At 43.7% G+C, this 25,978-nt stretch overlaps 1 protein-coding gene across 3 annotated transcripts in view; it reads right to left on the reverse strand.

Annotated features, from left to right (window-relative positions):
- Window positions 1-21,219: 21,219 nt before the first annotated feature.
- The window catches only part of ADHFE1 (alcohol dehydrogenase iron containing 1), a 32,977-nt gene continuing 28,218 nt past the window's right edge, over window positions 21,220-25,978 (reverse strand). For 2 of the 3 annotated variants that reach the window (XM_070382316.1, XM_070382317.1), the window contains exon 14: window positions 21,221-21,778. In XM_070382316.1, the coding sequence (XP_070238417.1) occupies window positions 21,695-21,778 (84 nt within the window). In that variant the 3' untranslated portion in view covers window positions 21,221-21,694. Of the gene's footprint in view, window positions 21,779-25,978 lie in introns of all 3 variants that reach the window. The other variant, XM_005892941.3, reaches the window with a different exon arrangement.

Consider the following 25,978-nt stretch of genomic DNA (forward strand, 5'->3'; position numbering starts at 1 on the left):
CTCTTGCCTGGAAAATCCCATGGATGGAGGAGCCTGATAAGCTACAGTCTGTGGGGTCAAGAAGGGTCAGACACGACTGAGTGACTTCACGTTCACTTTTCACTTTCATGCATTGGAGAAGGAAATGGCAACCCACTCCAGTGTTCTTACCTGGAGAATCCTGGGGAAATAGGAGCCTGGTGGGCTGCCGTCTATGGGGCTGCACAGAGTTGGACATGACTGAAGCAATTTAGTAGCAGCAGCAGTGTAACTAAATGAGCTTATGTAAGGAAACACATCCAGAAAAAAACAATTCTTAAGAAATCATTTTTACCTGTTTGAGATGTATTTTATATAATAATACCTGCTTACTATAACAAATTTAAAATTGTAGATAGGTATACAGAAGAAGTGAAATCTACTTCCTCCATTTAACTCTCACTTCCTGAAAACAATCATTGTTTACAGACTGGTGGGTGTATTTGCATATTTTTTCATGTCTATATATATATATATATATATAATTAAAATATATATAAATAGAACTATACTACACATGCATGTATGTACAGACTCATTCATGTGGGGACATATATAGTTCCCCTCCGTTAAATGTGCAGGAGACTACTGCACTGTAAGAATTTATCCACTTTTTTATTGATAAACCCATAGCTTCTTTCCATTTTTAAAAAATTAGAAACAATGCTGCAGAGGGCATCCCCATATTTGTGTCTTTACTTGTGTCTTCTAATATTTTTGCAGGCTATAATTCTAGTTTGGGGAGTACAGGTCATAGCATATGCATATTTAAACTTCTGAGGGATTTTTGCCTTGCAAAAATTCTGCATCCATTGACACTTTCACTAATAGGCTATGAGGGGCTTATTTGCTACACCCTTGGCAAAACCTGATATTATTAAATTTTTTTTGCCAAAATGATCCTGTTTGGCTTTTGTGCTCTGAGTCCAGAATATTGATTGTAATTAATAGAGTCCTTCTAGCTGAGGTGGAGGGGTGGATGGCTGAGTCCTCGTGTTGGAATACAAAGTCTATAATCTATGTGTGATAATAAGTATATCCCACACCTCTGAGTACTGGTCGCCACCCCATCCAGGACCACGCTAACCCTAGGTTAGGCAGAGTCTGTCCTGCCCTTGGGCTTCTCTTCTCCCAGGTAGAGGGAAGTCACCGGGGAGAGTTATACACTGTTTTTTCTTTTTAAATTTTCATTGGAATAGAGTTGTTCTACAGTGTTGTATTATTTCCTGCTGTACAGCAAAGTGGATCAGTCATATGTATATATATATATCCCATCCTTTTTGGATTTCCTTCCCAATTAGGTCACCACACAGCACTGAGTACAGTTCCTTTTGCTATATAGTAGGTTCTCATTAGTTATCTATTTTATACATAATACCAATAGTGTATATTTTCAATCCTAATCTCCCAATTCATCCCACACCCCCTTTTCCCACCTTGGTATCCATGAGTTTGTTCTCTACATCTGTGCCTCTATTTCTGCCAAAAGATCCAGGCACCCCAGTGTTCACAGCAGCACTGTTTACAGTAGCCAGGACACGGAAGCAGCCTAAATGTCTATCAACAGAGGAGTGGATAAAGATGTGGTACATATATACAGTGAACTATTACTCAGCCATAACAAGGAATAAAATTGTGCCACTTGCGGAGATGTGGATGGACCTAGAGTCTGTCATACAGAGTGAAGTTAAGTCAGAAAGAGGAAAACAAATATTCTACACATATATGTAGAATCTAGAAAAACGGTACAGATGAACCCATTTGCAAAGCATAAATAGACACACAGACGTAGATGCTCACATCTGTTTTCACATGTTGCTTCTGCACTGACTCAGCTGGCAATCAGTCAATGTGAGTGACTTTCTTACTTGGCTACCCTCTTCACTGGCTAATGGAAGGGGCTGAGTGGTGTTACCTCTGTATTTCTCTCTCCATCATGAGAGCTCTGGAGACCTGCCCTGGCAGAGGTGCTAGAAGATGCCCTCTCTGAGATGTTCCATTTAGGCTGGAGCTTAAGCAGTGCTTCTCAGACTTTACTGTGATGGGTTTGCCAGGGATTCTTGTTAAAATGCAGATTCTGATTCCAATGTATTGAGGATGGGGCCTGAGTGACAGGCTTTCTGAGGAGCCTCACTGGTTTTAGGGCACCCTTTGGGATTTCAGCAGAGTTCGCTCAAGGAGAATGGATGTTCCTGACCAGGAGGCATTAGAATTGAGAGGAGCTCAGGTTTCTCTCTCCTGCCCCACCTACAACCCACAGACTGTTTAAACACGATCCTCTAGGGCCCAGACATAGGTACGATAAACACCCCCTGCTGATGAAGCTATGCAGCTGGTGTTTGGATGGAGCGAGGTGGTTCTCAAGTTGTCCCCAGACTGCAGCATCGGCATCACCCTTGTTAGACATGCAAATTCTCATGTCCATCCTGCCTGCTAAGTCAGAAACTCTGGGCTGCAGCCCAGCAGTCTGTGTTGTACAAGCTCTTCCAGGGCTTCTGGTTGTGATAAAGTGAGAACCTTTGATGAAGAGAAAAAAGAAGAGGGTTCTTGACTGAGCACTCTTCCGAGACTTGGATCCATGGTTTTAAATCCTGGCTGTTCATAACCCAGACTTGCCTAAGCAGCTTGATAAACACCTGCATGCCCGAGCTACACATCCATTCTTTCTGCTTCCAAAGGTCTGGAGAGTTGCCCGCCAGTATGTGGCTTTAAAAACACCTGAGGCTTGCAGATTTAGTGGCTGAACAGGGCAGGGGCAGCCCCTCAACATGAATGGTGGCCTGTGGCCACCTGGCTCACTCCATACAAAGTTCATTCATTCACATTTACCAAACCCCAGCATGAGCAAGACACCATGCAAATGACATCACTGTTGATCACCTCTTGTGTACCAGGCACTTATACGTTAGTCTTCCTACAGCCCGGCAAGGTGGGCCTCCTACTGTTTTATAGAAGAGAGTCGTTAACTGGGGGTCAGTCAGGACTCCAAAACCTGGGCTGTCCACTACCATGCCCAGGTCAATCTTTGCAGACTTGGGTGGGGAAGGGTATGCCAGGCTGTGGGCCTCTGAGAAACCTCTGTTTCATCTTCAGTGGCTTATTTTGTGAAATTGGGGATATATTTGTAATTTTAGCAGGTGTAGCAATTCTCCTTTCAGTTCCTCAGAGAGAAAGAGAGGTGATTTCAATCTCTAACTTATGCAAAGTGATGCCCTTCATGCGTGAAGACTCTCCTTATCGGAGGGCACGTGTTTGCGGGTATAGGTAGTCAGATAAAACACAGGTTATCTTGTTGTTTTAATTAAAGAGAAATAACAAATAGTTTTTCTAGTATAAGTATGTCCCAAATATTGCATGGGGCATACTTATACTATTTGTTTTTACTGAAATTAAAAACTACTTCAGGGACTTCCCTGGTGATCCAGTGACTAAGACTCCATGCTCCTAGTGCAGGGGCTTGGGTTCAATCCCTCTTCAGGGAACTAGGGCCCATGTGCCGTGAATAAAAATCCCACATGCTGCAGGGAAGATCAAAGATCCCTCGTGCTGCAACTGAGACCTGGCACAGCCAAATAGATATTTTAAAAATTATTTGAATTACTGCCTTTGTAAAAGAGACCCCTCCAGAGCTCCTTAGCCCGTTCCACCAAGGGAGGACACAAGAGGAAGGCCCCAGCTACACAGCAGGAAGGGGGCTTTCTCCAGAACATGACCATGCTGGTGCCTTGATCTCAGCCTTTCCCATCTCCAGAACTGAGAGAAGTAAAATTCTATTGTTGACAAGCTGCCTGGTGTGTGGTATGTAGCAGCCTGAATGGATTAAGACACCAGCATAAGTAAAATACATACATATTAGATAGTGATAAGATTAAAAAGGAGAAAAAAATTTAATAGGAAGAATGATAGGAAGGGTTGGGTTAGAGATTTGAAATTTTAAATGAGGTGGCCAGGGACTTCCCTGGTGGTTCAGCGGCCAAGACCCATGCTCCCAATCCAGTGGGCCTGGGGTTCAATCCCTGTTCAGAGAACTAGATCCCACATGCTGCAACTAAGACCCAGTGCAGGCAAATAAATAAAGTTAAAAAAAATCGTAGGCAAGGGAACAGCAAGTGGAAACACTCTGCAGTAGGAGTTTGTCTGCTTGTTTGTAGACTATTATAGAGTCCCAGAACAGAGTGAACAAGGGGTGGGTAGATGACCATTATATCTACTACTGAGGGCAGGAATCCCTTGGAAGAAATGGAGTAGCCATCATGGTCAACAAAAGAGTCCGAAATGCAGTACTTGGATGCAATCTCAAAAACGACAGAATGATCTCTGTTCGTTTCCAAGGCAAACCAATCACTATCACAGTAATCCAAGTCTATGCCCCAACCCTTAACACTGAAGAAGCTGAAGTTGAACGGTTGTATGAAGACCTACAAGACCTTTTAGAACTAACACCCAAAAAAGATATCCTTTTCATTATAGGGGACTGGAATGCAGAAGTAGGAAGTCAAGAAACACCTGGAGTAACAGGCAAATTTGGCTTTGGAATATGGAATGAAGCAGGACAAAGACTAATAGAGTTTTGCCAAGAAAATGCACTGGTCATAGCAAACACCCTCTTGCAACAGCACAAGAGAAGACTCTACACATGGACATCACCAGATGGTCAACACCGAAATCAGATTGATTATATCCTTTGCAGCCCTATACAGTCAACAAAAACAAGACCAGGAGCTGACTGTGGCTCAGATCATGAATTCCTTATTGCCAAATTCAGACTGAAATTGAAGATAGTAGGGAAAATCACTAGACCATTCAGGTATGACCTAAATCAAATCCCTTATGATTATACAGTGGAAGTGAGACCTAGATCTGATAGATAGAGTGCCTGATGAACTATGGTCTGAGGTTCGTGACACTGTACAGGAGACAGGGATCAAGACCATCCCCATGGAAAAGAAATGCAAAAAAGCAAAATGGCTGTCTGAGTAGGTCTTACAAATAGCTGTGAAAAGAAGAGAAGCAAAAAGCAAAGGAGAAAAGGAAAGATATAAGCATCTGAATGCAGAGTTCCAAAGAATAGCAAGAAGAGATAAGAAAGCCTTCCTCAGCCATCAATGCAAAGAAATAGAGGAAAACAACAGAATGGGAAAGACTAGAGATCTTGTCAAGAAAATTAGAGATACCAAGGGAACATTTCATGCAAAGATGGGCTCGATAAAGGACAGAAATGGTATGGACCTGACAGAAGCAGAAGATATCAAGAAGAGGTGGCAAGAATACACAGAAGAACTGTACAAAAAAGAGCTTCCCGACCCAGATAATCACAATGGTGTGATCACTGACCTAGAGCCAGACATCCTGGAATGTGAAGTCAAGTGGGCCTTAGAAAGCATCACTATGAACAAAGCTAGTGGGGGTGATGGAATTCCAGTTGAGCTATTTCAAATCCTGAAAGATGATGCTGTGAAAGTGCTGCACTCAATCTGCCAGCAAATTTGGAAAACTCAGCAGTGGCCACAGGACTGGAAAAGGTCAGTTTTCATTCCAATCCCAAAGAAAGGCAATGCCAAAGAATGCTCAAACTACCGCACAATTGCACTCATCTCACACACTAGTAAAGTAATGCTCAAAATTCTCCAAGCCAGGCTTCAGCAATACGTGAACCGTGAACTTCCAGATATTCAAGCTGGTTTTAGAAAAGAACCAGAGATCAAATTGCCAACATCTGCTGGATCATGGAAAAAGCAAGAGAGTTCCAGAAAAACATCTATTTCTGCTTTATTGACTATGCCAAAGCCTTTGACTGGATCAAATAAACTATGGATCACAATAAACTGTGGAAAATTCTGAAAGAGATGGGAATACCAGACCACCTGACCTGCCTCTTGAGAAACCTATATGCAGGTCAGGAAGCAACAGTTAGAACTGGACATGGAACAACAGACTGGTTCCAAATAGGAAAAGGAGTATGTCAAGGCTGTATATTGTCACCCTGCTTATTTAACTTATATGCCGAGTACATCATGAGAAACACTGGGCTGGAAGAAGCACAAGGTGGAGTCAAGATTCCTGGGAGAAATAATAACCTCAGATATGCAGATGACACCACCCTTATGGCAGAAAGTGAAGAGGAACTAAAGAGCCTCTTGATAAAAGTGAAAGTGGAGAGTGGAAAAGTTGGCTTAAAGCTCAACATTCAGAAAACGAAGATCATGGCATCTGGTCCCATCACTTCATGGGAAATAGATGGGGAAACAGTAGAAACAGTGTTGGATTTTATTTTTTGGGACTCCAAAATCACTACAGATGGTGACTGCAGCCATGAAATTAAAAGATGCTTACTGCTTTGAACGGAGAAGGCGATGGCACCCCACTCCAGTACTCTTGCCTGGAAAATCCCATGGATGGAGGAGCCTGGTAGGCTGCAGTCCATGGGGTCATGAAGAGTCGGATACGATTGAGTGACTTCACTTTCACTTTTCACTTTCATGCATTGGAGAAGGAAATGGCAACCTACTCCAGTGTTCTTGCCTGGAGAATCCCAGGGACAGGGGAGCCTGGTGGGCTGCCGTCTATGGGGTCGCACAGAGTCGGACACGACTGAAGCGACTTAGCAGCAGCAGCAGCACTCCTTGGAAGAAATGTTACGACCAACCTAGATAACATATTCAAAAGCAGAGACATACCTTGCCAACAAAAATCCATCTAGTCAAGGCTGTGGTTTTTCCAGTGGTCATGTATGGATGTGAGAGTTGGACTGTGAAGAAAGCTGAGTGCCGAAGAATTGATGCTTTTGAACTGTGGTGTTGGAGAAGACTCTTGAGAGTCCCTTGGACTGCAAGGAGATCCAACCAGTCCATTTTAAAGGAGATCAGCCCTGGGATTTCTTTGGAAGGAATGATGCTAAAGCTGAAACTCCAGTACTTTGGCCACCTCACGAGAAGAGTTGACTCATTGGAAAAGACTCTGATGCTGGGGAGGATTGGGGGCAGGAGGAGAAGGGGAAGACAGAGGATGAGATGGCTGGATGGCATCACTGACTCGATGGGTCGTGAGTCTGGGAGTTGGTGATGGACAGGGAGGTTGGTGATGGACAGGAGGCCTGGGGTGTGCTGCTGCGATTCATGGGGTCACAGAGTTGGACACGACTGAGCGACTGAACTGACTGACTAAGAGGTAAGGTCCCAGGGTAGCAGGAAGCTCCTTCCTGGAGGGCCTGGTAGGTGGGTTCCATGCAATTGATGATCCAGACTAGGCTACTTTTGAAAGTGAAAAGCTGGGACACTAGGTGTAAACTAGAATTGTCCTAGGAATGCTGAGTCACAGCACGGATTTAGCCTTTACTCTGAGTGGATGGGAAATCACCAGTGGGTTTGGAGCAGAGCTGCCCCATGCCTGACTTGAGAGCTTCATTCTGTTGAGAAGCACTGAAGGGTGGCCAGGGCAGGAGCAGGAATGGAGTCAGGAGGGCATTGAAGGACCACAGGTGAGAGATAACAGGGACTCGGATGAGGGCAGTGGTAGAAGGGGCAGTGAGAACTGGTCAAATTCTGGGTGTAATTTAAGGTAAAGCCAATAGGATTTCTTGTGGCTCAGCTGATAAAGAATCTGCCTGCAATATGGCAGACCTGGGTTTGATCTCTGGGTTGGGAAGATCCCCTGGAGAAGGGAAAGGCTACCCACTCTAGTATTCTGGCCTGGAGAATTCCATGAGCTATACAGTCCATGGGGTAGCAAAGAGTCAGACATGACTGAGAGACTTTCGCTTTCACTTTCTAATAGGATTTCTGACCAATAGGCTGTGGGTGTGAGAGAAAGAGAGGAGTTAAGGATGGCACTGGGGAAGAGTGAAAGAGGAAGATATTTGTGGGGGAGAGGGGGCCCTGTGGCAGGTCAAGTTTCCAGGAAGCTGGTTCAGCTGAAGTTTGCACGCAGTAGGCCTGCCATGGTGCATTCCATGGGATTGCAAAGAATCAGACTAAACAACACGCTGACTTTGGTGCTCACAGGATCAGCCCCTGGGGCAGAAGTGAAGGAGGTGAGACAGGGCAGGGGGAGTGCTAATCTGCCAGGTAGTCCTGACGAGGAGCTCAGCTAGCCCATGAAGCGTCCTCCAGGGTTATCCAGACTGGGGCAGGGTGTTGGCCAGGCCTCCTACTCAACTAGCACTGGATGGAGGCTGCCTGGGGAAGGGGTGTGATCTTGGGCCAGGAGGTCCTCCCCAGTGGAGGCCGTAGTGCTTGGCCTGTAGGAGGTGTTGGTTGCTGAAAAGCCACAGTAGATGTTGCCTGACAACCCAGAGGTGTTGTCTCCCTCTGGGATGTGTTCCCTTCCTGTTTGGTGGTCATGGCTGGTTTGCCTTGTTAGATGCTCGAACCATTGTGTGAGCATAATTTTTTTCCTTTTTCTTAAAAGAAAAGATAGAATTAGGCCAAAATGCTTACGCTAAACAATGAAAACTTCCATATTCCCGTTATCTTGAAGTGTTTTTCTTAACCTTAACTTTTGAATGATTTAAATTATGAATGCTCTTAAACAAATATAAAAATGAAGAATATAGTATAACGAACCCTCAGGTTCCCATCACTCAGCTTTACCAATGATCAGCTCGTGGCCAGTCTTTTTTCACTTATACCTTGCCCCACTCCCCTAACCCATTTTATTTTGAAACCCATTCCAATATCATCTATTTCATTTGTAAATATTTGAATATGCATCTGAAACTTTTTTTTAAAAACTTAGGAAAATGATTTCTGGCTTCCTTTGCTACCTCCAGTCTCTTGATGAGATCAGAATTGCAAATCAAGTCTTTAGGCTCAACCTGATGGTAAATTCTTGGATATTTAAATGGCCAGAGAGTTAATGACAAGGGCAGCTAGAGTTGCTGTTAGCTCTTGATTTATGAAGCCACATGTTCAGCCTGTGTGACAGAGGCTATTAACATCAGGCATGGCTCTGTCTCTGCCCACCACTCTCCAGGCCTGAACGCACTCAACAGATGGGGAATTTCATGGCCACAAATGGAATTGTTTATCCTCTCATTGTTCCCGTGTCAGCAATCAAACTAAATCCATTACCCACCAATAAAAAGATCAGCTGGCTGCCAGTTCAGCCATGGAAGGAGCCAAAGCTGTGTTGAGGAGATTTAAGAGTTTTAAAGGGGATAAAAAAAGTAATAAGAAGCCACATAAAAATTAAGACCCAAGAGAAGAGGTTGAGTCACTCATTCTAAAGCTGAGGTTTTAAGGGATTTGAAAGGGAAGGCCTAGTAACTCAATCTTTTCTTCAACATATAGGATACTCTAGAGACACCTGATTATAAATACTGTAGAGCTTTTATTGTGTGTTGATGGCTTTATTATTTCATTTAAAAAAGCACTCAAATGGAGCTTTGAAGAAGAAAGAAATGTCAGATTCATAATGGAAAAGCTGCTGACATGTTAATGGCCTTATTACCAGTAGGAAGATTTTCTTTTGTGGGGCTAAATAGTTGTCTTTTCTTGATGAAGTTGTTCCTTATCAGCTCAGCTGGAGGTTTCTCTGTGTTTTGATCTGTAAGAGGAGGCTCCTAAGTTCTGTGGACCCCCCAAATTGTTCTCCCAACATTCTCAGAAGACCAGTACTTTAAAAAGTGGGTCCTAGAACACTTTTTGCCAGGCTGTTTTTATCAGGATGTATTGGACAGAAGATGTTGGTTCCAGCACTCATTGGTTATAGCTAAGGACCTGGGGCTCATGGGCTTTGCATGAATTCACTTGAAAAGTTAGAGAATTTGGCCAATGACTATTCATTCTCTTCTTTCCATCCTACTGTGCAAATACTTACTGGAAACGTACTGCTATATAGGAACACTATTCTGCCAGGCAATAAGGATCTAGAGATGATTAAGACACGATTTTACCCTCTGTTACCAGATTAGAGGGGGAGATAGACTAGGAAATAAGTGAGCACTGAATACGATGTTTCTGCAGCACAGTAGAGGCACATAGAGCTTCCCTGTTAGCTCAGTAAGTAAAGAATCTGCCTGCAATGCAGGAGACCAGGGTTTGCTCCCTGGGTTGGGGAAGATCTCCTAGAGAAGGAAGTGGCAACCCACTCCAGTATTTTTGCCTGGGAAATTCCATGGACAGAGGAGCCTGGTGGGCTACAGTCCATGGGCTCACAGGAGTCAGACATGACTTAGCGACTAAATCACCACTACCACCAGGGGCACACAGAGGATGTTAGGGAGTTCAGAGACCTCAGATGAGGGCTCTCTGACTCCCCAGGGAGAGGGTGTGATTGTAGGAAGAGTTCGTGGGGAGACAGGAGCATGGGTCAGGAGACAGTGGCAAGATCATGACAGTCCCAATGTCTGCCATGGGGTGTGTGCCTCCTCTTAAAGGCCAGGGAAAGCCACCGGAAGACTTTAATTAAAGGAAAGCCATGGTCATATAATTTGTGTTTTATCAAAACCATCCTGAGGGCAGGATGAAGAAGTGGTTAAGAACTGGAGCCTGGGCAGCCACTGAAGCAAGTGACTAGAGTGAACCAGGTGAGAGATGGTGGGCTTGAACCAAGGTGTGTGTGTGTGTGTGTGTGTGTGTGTGTGTGTTTGTGTGTGTGTGTTTGGGGTGAAGAGGAATATTAATAATAACTCATAAGGTTATCGAAATGTTCAGTTCAGTCCAGTCGCTCACTCGTGTCCGACTCTTTGCGACCCCATGAATTGCAGCATGCCAGGCCTCCCTGTCCATCACCAACTCCCAGAGTTCACTGAGACTCATGTCCATCGAGTCAGTGATGCCATCCAGCCATCTCATCCTCTGTCTTCCCCTTCTCCTCCTGCCCCCAATCCCTCCCAGCATCAGAGTCTTCCAATCAGTCAACTCTTTGCATGAGGTGGCCAGAGTACTGGAGTTTCAGCTTTACCATCATTCCTTCCAAAGAAATCCCAGGGCTCATCTTCAGAATGGACTGGTTGGATCTCTATGCAGTCCAAGGGACTCTCAAGAGTCTTCTCCAACACCACGGTTCAAAAGCATCAATTCTTCAGCGCTCAGCTTTCTCACATCCATACATGACCACTGGAAAAACCATAGCCTTGACTAGATGGACCTTTGTTGGCAAAGTAATGTCTCTGCTTTTCAATATGCTATCTAGGTTGGTCATACATTATTAAATAAAACGCTTAGAACAGAAGTTGTTGCCCAGTCCATGCTCAATCAGTGTTAACTTGGATTTCCGTTTCTCCTCTTTGGGAATGAATAATTCCCAGTGGTCATAGAATAGCACAGAGGGAAAACAGGAAGAGGAGTATGTAAAAGAGGGAATAGTTAGGGGATGGGAGAGGAGAAAGGATAGTGTACAGAGAGGAGAGCGTCCCCCACAATGTCTCTTGGCGTCTCTGCCCTGCAGGAAACCTTACCTGTAGGTGAGAATCTGTGCACAAGGAGAGGCGGGCTTGGTATTGGAGGTCTTGTGAGATGGCAGGAGTTTTGGAACAATCAGGTCAAAGTTACTTGGAAAGCAAAGCCTTCCCTGGGCTGCAGTTGTGGCTGAGTCTGGCTGTTCCATAGAGCTGGGTGGGAAGGATTTGCTTTTCTTTCTGGATGGCCAGCTCCTACTACTTTTTGGTTCTGTTCTTTCAACGATGTTTCAGTCCCTTTCTTTATATTTGATAGTTTTCAGTGTGTTGCCCAGCACAGTTATGCAAACTGACCAGGATGGGTAGAGGCAGGTAGTTTTTTGGTTTAAGGAATTCCTTCTACTTCTATAAAGTAGAAAGTATTTTCTACTAGAAAGAGTTGTGCTCAGTCGCATGCATCTCTTCTGGACGGAGCCTGCCAGGCTCCTCTGTCCATGGATTTCCCAGGCAAGAATACTGGAGCAGGTTGCCCTTTCCTACTCCGGAGGATCTTCCTGACCCAGGGATCAAACTAGCATCTCTTGTGTCTCCTGCATTGGCAGGCGAATTCTTTATCACTGGGCCACCAAGTTACCTTCTACATAAAATATGATTCACATTAGATCGGCCCCCCCAGAACAGATTAATGCCTGCCTTCCTTCTTTCCTTCCTTCCTTCCCTTCCTCCCCTCCTTTCTGACCACTCAATCAATAAATGTTATTGAGCTCTCTAACACTGGTGAGATATCTCACTAACTGGGGCCATGGCTTCTTTAGGAACCAAGCTACAAAGCTGATCTGTTTCTCCTGTTCACCTGAGAGCACCTTCAGGGAAGGGAGACTCTCATCCAGCTTTGTATCCCCAAAACCTGGCACAGGAGTTGGCGGTGGGTGGTTTTCAAGAGCATGATCTGTGTCTGTGTTCTTGCTGGTTGTGTGACCTTGTTCACTTATCCAACCTCTCCAAGGCTTGGTGTCATCATCTGTAAAATGGGAATGATAGTAATAACCCTCGTCAGGTTGTTTTGAGCATTAAATGGCATAATGCATGTAAAGCACTCATAGTGCCTGGCATATAGGGGTTCAACTGTATTATCAATACTAGGTTTACAGTAAAGTTATTGAACTAATGCTATTAGGACCTAGTCAGACCCTACTAATTTGCATGTAAATTGGGCAAGTCAATTTACCTCTTGGAGTGTCTGATTTTAAAAAGCTTACGTGGGACTTCCCTGGTGACTCAGGCAGTAAAGAATCTGCCTGCAGTGCAGGAGAGCCAGGTTTGGTCCCTGGGTTGGGATATCCCCTGGAGAAGGGAATGGCAACCCACTCCAGTATTCTTGCCTGGAGAATCCCATGGACGGAGGAGCCTGATGGGCTGCAGTCCATGAGTTTGCAAAGAGGACTGAGACACAACTGAGGACTGACTTTCACTTTCACTTCCCTGGCGGCGCAGTGGATGGGAATTCACTTGGCAATGTAGGGAACACGGGGTCGACGCTTGGTCCAGGAAGCTTCCACATGCCACTGGGCAGCTAAGCCCGTGTGCCACAACTACTGAAGCTGTGCACCTAGAGCCTGGGCTCTGCAACAAGAGAAGCCATTGCAATGAAAAGCCCAGGCGCCTCGAGTGCACCTCAGCTAGAGCGTAGCCCCCTCTCCCTGCAACTAGAGAAGGACTGCTTGTAGGAGTGAAGACCCAGTACAGCCAAAAATAAATAAATAAATAAAATTATATAAACATTTATTTGATAAATGAAAATTATAATATCTGCATGGATAATTATAATAAAATTATAATACCTTAATAGGATTGTAATGGAAATAGAGAAGATTGCTTTGTCCTTTGATTACAAAAATAACCCATCTCCAATAGATTATCTAAGCATAAACATCAGGAAGTAAGAAAAGCTACTGTGTTATTATAATGTTTTTAAAAAAGATGACAGATTCTTTAACTTGATAAAAGGCATCTACAAAAGCTCTACAGCTAACATCACAGTTAATATGGAAGAGTGAATGCTCTCTCCATAGGTTCAGGATCAAGACATGGATGTCTGCTCTCTCTTCTCTTATTTAATATAGTACTGGAAGTTCTAGCAATGCAATCAGGCAAGGAGATAAAAGGCATACATATTGGAAATGAAGAAATAAAACTGTCCCTGTTTGCAGATGACATAATTGTCAACATAGAAAATCCCAAGGAATCCACAGTAAACTTAAAGAATTAATAAGTGAGTTCAGCAAGTTTGCAGTGTTAGGTTTAGGATAAAATCTTACCGATCTTGGGCTAGTCAGAGTTCTTAGACTTCACATGAAAAGCATGATGCATAGAAGGAAAATGTGATAAATTGAATCTCATTAAATTAAAAATTTCTGCAGTATCTTGTAAAAATTACAGGGTATAACCTAAAAATTGTGAATCACTATATTGTACACCTATAGCATATATACGGAGAAGGCAATAGCACTCACTCCAGTGTTCCTGCCTGGAGAATCCCATGGACGGAGGAGCCTGGTGGGCTGCCGTCTATGGGGTCGCACAGAGTCGGACACGACTGAAGCGACTTAGCGGCAGCAGCAGCAGCATAGCATATATAATATTGTATATCACCTATGCTGCTAAGTCACTTCAGTCGTGTCCGACTCTGTGTGACCCCATAGACGACAGCCCACCAGGCTCCCCCGTCCCTGGGATTCTCCAAGCAAGAACACTGGAGTGGGTTGCCATTTCCTTCTCCAATGCACGAAAGTGAAAAGTAGAAGTGAAGTCGATCAGTCGTGTCTGACTCTTTGCGACCCCTTGGACTGCAGCCTACCAGGCTCCTCCATCCATGGGATTTTCCAGGCAAGAGTACTGGAGTGGGGTGCCATTGCCTTCTCCAATATCACCTATACTTCAATTTAAAAAATATTAAAAACTTTTGCTCTGTGAAAAACCCTGTAAGAAGATGAAAAGGCAAGCAATCGACTGGGAGAAAAATATTTGCCAACCACATATCTGACAAAAGACTTATAACTAGACTATATGAACATTTTTTCAAAACTCAACAGTAAAAAAATAATCCAATTTGAAAACAGGCAAAAGACATGACCAGACATTTCACTAAAGAGGATACCAAATCCTCTTGCACAGATGGCAAATCAGTGCATGAAAACATGTTCAACATCATTAGCCATTAGAAAAATGCAAATTAAAATCACAGTGAGACCTACCAAAGTGGCTAAAATAAAAAAAAAATGTGGTAACACCAAGTGATGATGAGGATGCAGAGAAACTCACACATTTCTGATGGGAATGTAAAATTGTGCAATTCCCTACCAGTGGCTTTTAGCCCTTTCTGATGTAAATCCTTCAAGTCTACCCCTCATTTGCTAGCAAACCCTTTTCATTTTTTTGTTTGGTTTTAAATTTTTTATTTTATATTGGAGTGTAGCCAATTAACAATGTTGTTATAGTTTCAGGTGGACGACAAAAGGACTCAGCCATACAGGTACATATACATGTATCCATTCTCCCCCAATCCCTCCTCCCATCCAGGCTCCCACATAACACTGAGCAGAGTTCTGTGTGTTAAACAGTGGGTCCTGGTTGGTTATCCATTTTAAATATAGCAGTGTGTACATGTCAGTCCCAAACTCACTATCTATTTACCCCAGTCTTCCTCCAACTGCAAGCTTGTTCTCTCAGTCTGAGTCTATTTCTGTTTTGTGAATAAGCTCATTTGTATCATTTCTTTTTAGATTTTGCATAAAGGGGATGTCATATGATATTTCTTCTTTTCTATATGACTTATTTCACTCAGGATGACGATCTCTAGGTCCCTCCATTTTGCTGCAAATGGCATTATTTTGTTCTTTTTAATGGCTGAGTAATTTTCCATTGTATAGATGTACCACATCCTCTTTATCCGTTCCTCTGTCTATGGACATTTAGTGAAAGAAAGTAAAAGTGTTCATCAGTCATGCCTGACTCTTTGCGACATCATGGACTGTAGCCTGCCAGATTCCCCTGTCCGTGGAATTCTCCAGGCAAGAATACTGATATTCCCTAAGTTTGTATGGGAGGGGGTCAGAGAGGGAACAGTTCTCAAATTTTCCCTGAATGCCCACTAAGCACCCCCTGCCTCCAGCAATGTGATGGGAACTGCTGCATAAGACACCCCGCCTCCCCTCTCAAGGGCCCAAGTAGTCACCTGAGAGCAGAAACACCATAAGTGGGGGAGCACTCTTAGCCTGTCCCCATCCTGGCCCCTACAAGAAACTTTGGCTTCGCTGGCTTGGCCTCCAGCCTTCTTAGGGGGGAAATGGGATACCCAGTGTGAAGGACAGAACTGAGTTTCCCCAAAATCGTGTGCTGAAGCCCCAACCTCCAGTACCTCACATGTGACTGCATTTGGAGACAGGGCATGTAAAGAAGTATAAGGTTAATCAAATGAGCGGGCCCTAATCTAATCTGTCTGGTGTCCTTAGAAGAAGAGGAAATTTGGACACAAAAGAAACACCAGAGATGCACACAGGAAGGACCATGCTGCTGCTGCTGCTGCTGCTAAGTCGCTTCAGTCGTGTCCGACTCTGCCATTGCCATGGAAGGATGCAATAAGACCATGCAAGAAGGCGCCACCTGCAGGCCAAGGAGAGAGATGTCAGGACAAATCAAACCTGTCAATGCCTTGTGGTAAAGAACTTGCCTGCCAGTGCAGGAGATGTAAGAGACGCAGGTTCAATCCCTGGGTCAGGAAGATCCCCTGGAGGAGGGCATGGCAACCCACTCCAGTATTCTTGCCTGGAGAATCCCATGGACAGAAGAGCCCGGTGGGCTATAGTCTATGGGGTCTAGCAAAGAGTCGGACACAACTGAAGTGACTTACCACTCGTAAAAAGGAGAATTTTTGTTTTCTTTTTTACAAACAGAGGTAAGACAGAGTGATCTTACTAGTCTGTTAACCCCATAGCTGGGAGATCTTTTATTCTTTATACCAATTTTACAAAAATGAAACTCAATGCCCTGGTACTTACTGCAGTTTTTAATAGTCACATCCTGATTGCAGCCAATACCGTGGTCTTCCTCAATGCTGCAGTCACTAGTGAGTGTCTCCTTTCTGTCTGGGCTTTGATGGAAGAACCTCTCCATACCCTGAAAAGGCTTCAGCCTGAAAAGCAGGTGGAAACGAAGGAGGAAGGGGCTTCATGGTGAGGCCGGCACAGTGGGAAAGAGGCAGGGTGGTGCCTGGGGTTGGGGTCTCCCACTCTGGGGGAGACGATGTCCTGTGGTCGTGTCCTGGTCCTGTCCTGACCCTCATCATGGACTCATGGTCCTGCTCTGCGCTGGGTGGGACTAATTCCAGCTGGAATCTCCTGAATTTGAAATATGAGAAAATTGCAATCCATGGGTTCAGTGGTTCTTAACATGTGGTCTCAGACTAGCAGCATCACCTGGGAACTAGTTCAGAATGCACCTACTAAATTAGAAACCCTGGGGCTGGGACCCAGAAACCCATGTTTTTCCAAACTCTCCAGAAGTTTCTGTGCACGTTGAAGGTTGAGACTGCAGCTTTGTTTTTCTCACCACCTATGCAGAGAAGCTGCCAAACAGGTCCCAGAGCAGCCTCATTTTCCTAAATGAAACTTACCCAACAACAGATCCCTGAGTTCAAACCCAGGCTGACAAGATCTGAATTTCTGGGGGATGGAAGAAAGGCCTGGTGATCTCTATCTTTCTAAACTAGTGCCCCAGGTCATTCTTGTCCTGGGGTAAGTTTAGAGGCCCTTGGTACCCAGCTGACATCATGTAGGGGTGTTCGGGAAGGGAAGAGAACTCACAAGTGCTGAGTATAGACTGTAGGTCAGGCACTTCCTGCAGACATTTATAACAACCCTGTAAAGTGAGGTTTCTTTAGTTGCTCAGTCATGTCCAGCTCTTTTCAATCTCATGGACTGTAACCCGCCAGGCTCCTCTGTCCATGGGTTTCCCACACAAGAATACTGGAGTGGGTTGACACTTCCTCCTCCAGGGGATCTTCCTGACCTAGGGATGGAAACTGCATCTCCTGCATGTCCTGCATTGGCAGGCAGGTTCTTTACCACTGAGCCACCAGGGAAGTTCAAAATGGCCATACTTTAACGTAAAAATTCTATTTGGGGATTCATTAATCTAAGAAGTTAATTTAGAATATGAGACAAGCCACATGTACCTTCTCATTTATTCACTGTGATGGTGGTGGTAGGAGTAAAAATTTGGAAGCACTTTTGGTGCCCTGTAATATGAATAAATGATTAAATTCCTATTCAGTAAACTGTTATGTACCTTCTAAAATAATGGTCCTGAAGATTATATGGCAACACAGAAAATACTTAAAATGTCATGGCTTAAGGGAAAAGAGCTAGAAACGACACCATCAAATTAAAAAGATGGAAAGAAAATATAGCCAATGATCACAGCTGTGTTTGGGTAATGATATGATGGTAGTTTTTCTTTATTTCTTTCCGCTCATGATTATTTTAATCAGTTTCCAATTTTATAAGTTAGAAAACCAATTAAAAGCACTCAAAGAAAAAAGTCAATTTTAAAGCCAGAAGAAATGAGACGGAGTTACTTTGAAGTTGGCTGTCCCACATGTAGTTTCATGAGGGATTTCACATGGGACAAAATTACAGTTAGAGCAGTTTGGGGGGGTGGGGAGATATGCATTAATTCTGAGAGTTATTGGGGTGGCTGGAAAGAATAATAGCATGAGAAACTAGACCCTCCTACCCCCAGCTGCCAGTAATTCAACCTAAGGCTTTAAGAACCAATTTCTTCCCATTCAAAGTGTGGTTTATCCCTGGGGACCACCTTCCACAGGCCATTGTGATGGTGATGGAGCAGGCTGTGGCCTGGCCTCCTCACCAACTCCCAGAGGACCCAGCATTCAATGGAGGAGCCTGGGCAGCTGTCTCCGCTAGGGGTTGCTGGTCATCAGAGGCCCTGCAGCCTGTGCAATGTTGACCTGGAGGTGAACAACCCCCTTTCTCATACCCACTCCCCAGGGGCGACAGTCCCTCATTAGAGTACAGTTTCTAATCTAAACAACCATTAATCTTTCTCAGGGTTAAAAGGCCAGAAAAGCCGTTTTTGCTCTCTATTTTGATACTGTACTTGTCTCTGTTTTACAAGAGCAGACTCACCTCATTGACCACTGGAAAACACCCCCCAGCTGTGTCCACAGACATACTCATAAGGACAATCCCAGTACAGCCCTCCTCTGGGCACGGGAAAGGGACAGAAGTGCAACACACCAGCAGTTTATTGTGGCTTGTGGCAAAAATTAAGAAACAGGACCTGCGTGAAACAAATTGGTGATTTTGTATCAAGAAATAAATTAGGGATGATGTATTTTAAGTGAAAATGCCACCATATGTGATAATTTTATGAAAGTAATATTATATAAACTTTTGAATAGGATTCCTTTAATTTTCCTTTCCTTAACAACTATATTAATCCATGTAAATGGAGCTGTGACCCCTAGGAACAGTTTGATCATTTAAGGAAATCAATCGATAAGTAGAATCCAACTTGAAAAAATGTATGTAATTGTTGTTTCAGATACACAAATATGTTTGGTTTACAGAAATTGACATGATCTCTTGTGTCATACTCTTAAGTCAAGAAATACATCTCTTCTGTATTCTCAAATTGTGAGGACTGAAATGATGGGATTAAAAACACGAGGCTTCCTAAATCTGTTTCTTCATGTTTGACCTTTAAATCCTTCCTCTAAGAGTCATCTCAGCATGAATACCAAGCACCCCTCCTGGTGAGTCACAGTGAGACATCTGTGTACTGGTGGAAATGGCATGGAACATTTCAGAGAGATAACGAATGCATTTTCATATCTCAAATGATTTTAAATTTCCCAAACTCAAAATCTCACATTAAGGACAGGGTAGTACCTGAAATCCAGTCAGGGCATTTTCAAGCTTGCAGAGGACTTGGTTGAATAAAAAGTAAGACTCAGATAGAGCGAGGGGCTGGAAATGGAATCCAGGGTTCTAATGATGCCAAATCATCTTACAAAATACATTACAAGAGGCCCCAAATTTTCCTGGACATTCTTGGTGGGGGCCATATATATTTTTGCTATGCCAAATGTACTTTTTTTCTTTCTTTTAATTAAAAAAAATTTATTTTTAATTAGAGGATCATTGCTTTACAGAATTGTATTGGTTTCTGCCAAATATCCACATGAATCAGCCATAGGTATACCTAAGTCCCCTCCCTCTTGAACCACCCTCCCACCTTCCTCCCTGACAAATGTATTTTGAAATATTTATTAAACATTTATTTGTTTATTAAAGTTTCCTAAAGGACTCAGATGGTGACTGCAGCCATGAAATTAAAAGACGCTTACTCCTTGGAAGGAAAGTTATGTCCAACCTAGATAGCATATTCAAAAGCAGAGAGATTACTTTGCCAACAAAGGTCTGTCTAGTCAAGGCTATGGTTTTTCCTGTGGTCATGTATGGATGTGAGAGTTGGACTGTGAAGAAGGCTGAGCGCTGAAGAATTGATGCTTTTGAACTGTGGTGTTGGAGAAGACTCTTGAGAGTCCCTTGGACTGCAAGGAAATCCAACCAGTCCATTCTGAAGGAGATCAGCCCTGGGATTTCTTTGGAAGGAATGATGCTAAAGCTGAAACTCCAGTACTTTGGCCACCTCATGCGAAGAGTTGACTCATTGGAAAAGACTCTGATGCTGGGAGGGATTGGGGGCAGGAGGAGAAGGGGACACCAGAGGATGAGATGGCTGGATGGCATCACTGACTCGATGGACGTGAGTCTGAGTGAACTCTGGGAGTTGGTGATGGACAGGGAGGCCTGGCGTGCTGAGATTCATGGGGTCGCAAAGAGTTGGACACGACTGAGCGACTGAACTGAACTGAACTGAAAGGATCTCAGATTGACAGAGAGTTTCACTGTTCTCTACCTTATTTACAAAGCTTCTGCTCTCAGAATCCACGATTCCCCTAAAAAGCTGGAGGGAATTTTAGCTAGATATAGTCTGCAAGGTAGAGCTGAAATTCTATTGAAACTCTCTTGTGCTTGCCTTTTGGGCACTTGGCATAAAGAATTTGAACATTCATTCTATAGGAACTAAAATTACACCTCAGTGATTCTAAGTTAAAAAAAATATAAATACATATGTATACATATAATTTTCTATAACTATATATGTGCACAAATTATAGGGAGAACATATATTTTAAATTTTTGTTATTTTTTAGTGGTGATTATCTTCTGGATGGCACATTGTGAACAAATGTTTTCTTCTGTGTTTCTTTGTGTTACCAGGTTTTGGTACTGAACATGTTTTATGTGTGTAATTAGAGAAGACCACCTGCCCAATAAACAATATTTAAATGTTATTTTTAAAATCCCAAGTAAACAAAGATGTTTAAAGAGATAAACCTGCCCCAGGCAGGTTGAATGGCACAGTAATGCCCTTCTCATCTGTTTTTTAAAAAATCTTGATGTAATTATGTACTTCACTTGATTAAAACTTTAATCCAATTTAAAATACAGATAAATATGCAGGTACACTGAAACCTAGAGCTTTCCAGGTGGTGCTAGTGGTAAAGAACCTGCCTGCCAATGCAGGAGATGCAGGAGATGCAGGAGAATCGGGTGTGATCCCTGGGGTTGGTCAGATTTCCTGGAGGAGGAAATGGCAACCAGCTCCAGTATTCTTGCCCAGGAAATCCCACGGACAGAGGGGTGGGCTACAGTCTATGGGGTCGAAAAGAGTTGGACACGACTGAACAACTGAGCACACATGATGTATTTATCTATACACTATTAATGAATACTTAAGTTCTTTCAAATATTTTATTATTAGAAAATGTGCTGCCAGAAACACTCTTGCCATATTTCTTTACACACTTGTGCTAGAATTTTATAGAATACATTTCTAGATGTGGGGTTGATTACTGGGCAAAGAGTACATGCATTAACATTTTTGGTAGATATTGAGTATTTGCCCTTTTGATCCATGGAGCAAGGGCAGTCTGCAGGGTTTGGGGTAAGAACATGGATCCCTGAAGTCTGTCTGAGGCTCCAGCGTGGTGGGCGTTTGTCCAGGCTGCCCTATGGAAGTAGCTGGATTTGGAGCATCAGAGAATCTTCTACAGGATAAATTTATATCACATTCAAGCTGGTAACGAGGGAGTTATATGTGGAGGTGAAAAGACAAAATTCTTGCTAGATCAACTTCTGTTACCAGAACTATGATGGCCAAGGGTAGTTCTTTCAGTGAAAATGAAAATTAATACAGTTTCATTGATGCTTCAAACAGAGCAGATAGATCCTCTTCTGACTGAGGGCGTGGTGCAAGCTTGGTGACTCTTTCCTGAAACAGTAAACAAAAATAGTTACCCAGGGCTTTGCAAAGACAGTTTGTAAAAGCTACTTGTATGTAAATTAACTCAGTCATGAGAAACAGTGACTTGATAGTAGTCATAGTTTTGAAAGTCATATTTCTTATTGGCTTCGTACTCGCTGATTCCCAACTCAGAATTTATCAAGTGAGACCTCTTTCCCACAAAGCTTTCAAAAGCCATTACTGTTGCCTGAGGGCCTTCTACCCATATATTCAGAAGCTCATCAGCTTCGGGAAAAACACCACCTACAGTGACCAAGCTATGTGGATCAGGCACCCCTGCCAGGCTCTCCCTGTGCAGAGGGCACGGCCCCAAGCCCTGCATGTGCTGCCAAGGAAAACAGAACAGGGTCATCCTTGACTTCAAAGACTTTGCAACTTGGACTTAAGGTATACTAGGAAGGACTTCACCAGGACATTAACTTTCAGGCTGCGGGCAACAAGTGACTTAAAAAAAAAAAAAATTAACTAAGATTTTATCTCTACCTCCTCAAACAAATTCCATGATTCCCTTAATTTCTCCAGTGATCATTGAGCCGAGTCAGCAAAGACACCAGCCCCTCCTACTGCTATGGTCAGTCCTGTCAGTGGCTCCTTACCCCCAAATTTCCAGGCCTAAATGAAATTAAGAAACATGCCAGTGTTTGGTTGGGTTTTTGTGGGTCTCTGGGTCTGTTTTCTGTGATGAGCACTGGTGTAGGGGCACACCTGGTAGAAGGGGGAAGGTCCAGGGGGCAGGGCTGCGGCCAGCACCCCACACAGCAAACAGGTGCTCAACAGTTACTGGATGAATAAAGATAGCAGGAGGGGACACTGGCATCTCAAGGTTCACATGTACAAGATAGGACCTGACTCCACCTTCCACTTTTCCTTAGGCAAAAACCTAGAGTCATCCCTTTAAAAAAAAAAAAAAAACTATTTGGCTGCTCCAGGGCTTAGTTGTAGCACGAAGGATATTTAGTTGCAACATGTGGGACCTAGTTCACTGACCAGGGATCGAACCCAGGCCCCCTGCATTGGGAACATGAAGTCTTAGCCACTGGACCACCAGTGAAGTCCCTAGGAGTCATCTTTGATTGCCCTTTCTGTTCTCTGCAAGTTCAGGCCATCAGCAAGTCTGTCAGATTTACCTGCCAAATAAATCCCCAATCAGACCACTTCTCACCTCTCCGTCCATCACAGCCTGTCTTACTCACTGCATGCTCCTGTCCTACTTGAAAATCCTCTAAGAGCTACTTCCACTTTTGCTCCACTCTCATCCTCTTCAGGTCATTCTCCCCCATGGCAGCCAGAGTGATGGTCCCGCATTACAAGTCTGATCACACCATTTCCTTGCTTAACGCCCTCCAATGCAATTAGAAGAACAAAACCATATCCCCTAACCCCAGCCAGACCTGGCCCTGCTTCTCACCCCAGCTCTGATTCTTCTCACACTCACTCAACTCACGTGGACCCACCATCCCTTTTCAGTCCCATGAAAATGCTGTCTTCACCGTATCTCAGGGTCTTTCCCCTCTGCCTGAAATGCTTCTCTCAGCTCTTCACCCAGCTGCCTCAGCCTCCAATCAGAGGCCTTCTCTGACCACATCCGCTGGAGTTCCCGCCACAGTCCCATGTGAAATCACTATCTCATCACCCAGGACTCCTTCAGACTGCTCATCATTATGTGAAGTGATTTCATTCATATCTTATTTATAGATTTGATCAGATGTCTATTGTCTGTCTTCCTCACTAGAATGTAAGATCCATGAGGGATGGAAGGGACTTTTATTTTCTTAGCTGTATCCCATACAATTCATGATATATATTAAGATGCCAATAAGTATTTGTCAGGTAAAAGTAAGAATGAAAAGAAGGAAGGACGCATTAAAAAAAATTAACTTTAAAGCATCTAAATATAAAGACCTAAATGTAAGAGCTAAAACCTTAAAACTCTTAGAAGAAAATGGGAAAATGTTAATGACTGGGTTTTGCAGTGATTTCTTGGATATGACATCAGCAAACAGGCAACAAAAGAAAAAAGAGATAAACTGGACTACATCAAAATTTAAAACTTTTATGCCTCAAGGGACACTATATCAAGAGTGAAAAGACAACTTTACAGAATGGGAGAAAATATTTTCAAATCATATGTATATCTAATAAGGGGTTAGTATCCAAAATAGATACATAATTGCTACAACTAAATAGCTAAAAACTCCAAACAACTCAACTCAAAAATAGACAGGGGACTTGAATAGATGTTTCTTCAAAGAAGTTATGTAGCTAACCAGCAGATGAAATGATGCTCAATGTCATTAGGAAAATACAAGTGAAAACCGTGAGTTACCATTCATACCTATTGGGATGGCTATCCAAAAAATGGAAAATAATGGTGAAGCTGCAGAGAAACTGGAACCCTCGTGCATTGTTGGTGAGAATGTAAATGGTACAGCCATTATGGCAGCTTGTCAGTTAAACACAACACGTCTATTCCTTGGATATATACCCAAGTGAACTGAAAGCAAGGACTAAAACAGATACTTGTACACTGATGTTCATACTTGCACTATGCACAATAGCTGAACAGTGGGAACAACCCAAGTGCCCAACTGCAGTTGAACAGATAAACAAAATGTGGCCTATCCACATGACGAAATGTTATTCAGCCATAAGAAGGAATGGTATTCTGACACACTGAAGGCATTATGCTAAGTGAAGACATGATGCAGACACAAAAGGACAAATACTGTATGATTCCACTTACATGAAGTACCTAGGATAGGCAAATTCAGAGTGCTAGAAAGAATAGAGGCTGCCCCAGGCGGGGACTCTTCCTCTGAGTGTGAGGAGTTACTGTTTACCATTCGGCGATAGAGAAGAGCTGCTATCTGGCCTGACTTAAAAATTCTGGGGGCTTCCCTGGTGGTTAAGAATCCGCCTTGCAGTGCGCAGACACCGGTTTGATCCCTGATCTGGGGCACGCCCACGAGCATGCAATGACTGAGTCCACGTGCTACAACCACCGCAGCAGTGCACCCCAGAGCTGGTGCTCCACAACAAGAGAGACCACTGAAACGAGAAACCCGTGCACTGCGGTTAGAGAGTAACCCCTGCTTGCTGCAACCAGAGTAAACCTGCATGCAGCAAGGACAATCCAACGCAGCCAAAAAATTCTGAAAATGAAAAAATAAAAGTCCTGGAAATGGATAGTGCTGATGGTTGCATACCACTTACGTGTACTTAATGGCATTGAGTTGTACACTTAAAAATGATTAAAATAGTAAATTTTATGTCAGGTATGTTTTACCACAAAAAAAAAAAGGAATGGATGGACAGATAGAAGAAGGCTCAGGGACATTGCTGAAGAGCATGGGTGAAGCCAAGGTAAAGCTCTTATCCCAACACACCTTGTACAGATGCTAAAGAATTTTGAAAATCCACAGCAAGGCAGAGACTTGTTCATGGTGACTTATGTACATGCTTGTTTGTGGCAGGTCCGGGACTGAAGTTGGGTATTTGCTGTGGCTGAAAATGGCCACATTCTGTTCATAACAGCAGAGTCTTATCTGATGAGCTCAAGGGCCCTTGTGCGTGAGTGCTCAGTCGCTTCAGTCGTGTCCAACTGTTTGCAACCGTAAGGACTGTAGCCTGCCAGGCTCCTCCATCCATGGAATTCTCCAGGCAAGAATACTGGAGTGGGTTGCTACGCCCTCCCCCAGGGAATCTTCTTGACTCAGGGACAAACCCGAATCTCCTGCATTGCAGGCTGAGCCACAGGGGAAGATTCAAGGGCCCTTAAAACAACCCTGTTCATCTTGGGTGACATAGTTCAGGACTCTTAGCTCAGGCCAAGCTGAGCTCAGTTTCTTTTTCACATTTCTGACTCCCAACAATTGGTTCCAGGCTTCCTTGGTGGCTCAGTGGTAAAGAACCTGCCTGCCAATGCAGGAGACAGAAGAGACACAGGTTCGATCCCTGGGTTGGGAAGAACCTCTGGAGAAGGAAATGGCAGCCCACTCCACTGTTCTTGCCTGAGAAATCCCATGGACAGAGAAGCCTGGCGGGCTACAGTCCAAGGGGTCACAAAACAGACATGACTTCACTGCTAAACAACAACAACAAACAACTGGTTCCATGGGGGTAAGGTCTGTGATATTTCCTTGCACAGATCACCCGTGCCCTGTAAAA

The sequence above is a fragment of the Bos mutus genome, chromosome 14 (assembly GCF_027580195.1).
Source record: "Bos mutus isolate GX-2022 chromosome 14, NWIPB_WYAK_1.1, whole genome shotgun sequence".
Taxonomy (NCBI): Eukaryota; Metazoa; Chordata; class Mammalia; order Artiodactyla; family Bovidae; genus Bos; species Bos mutus.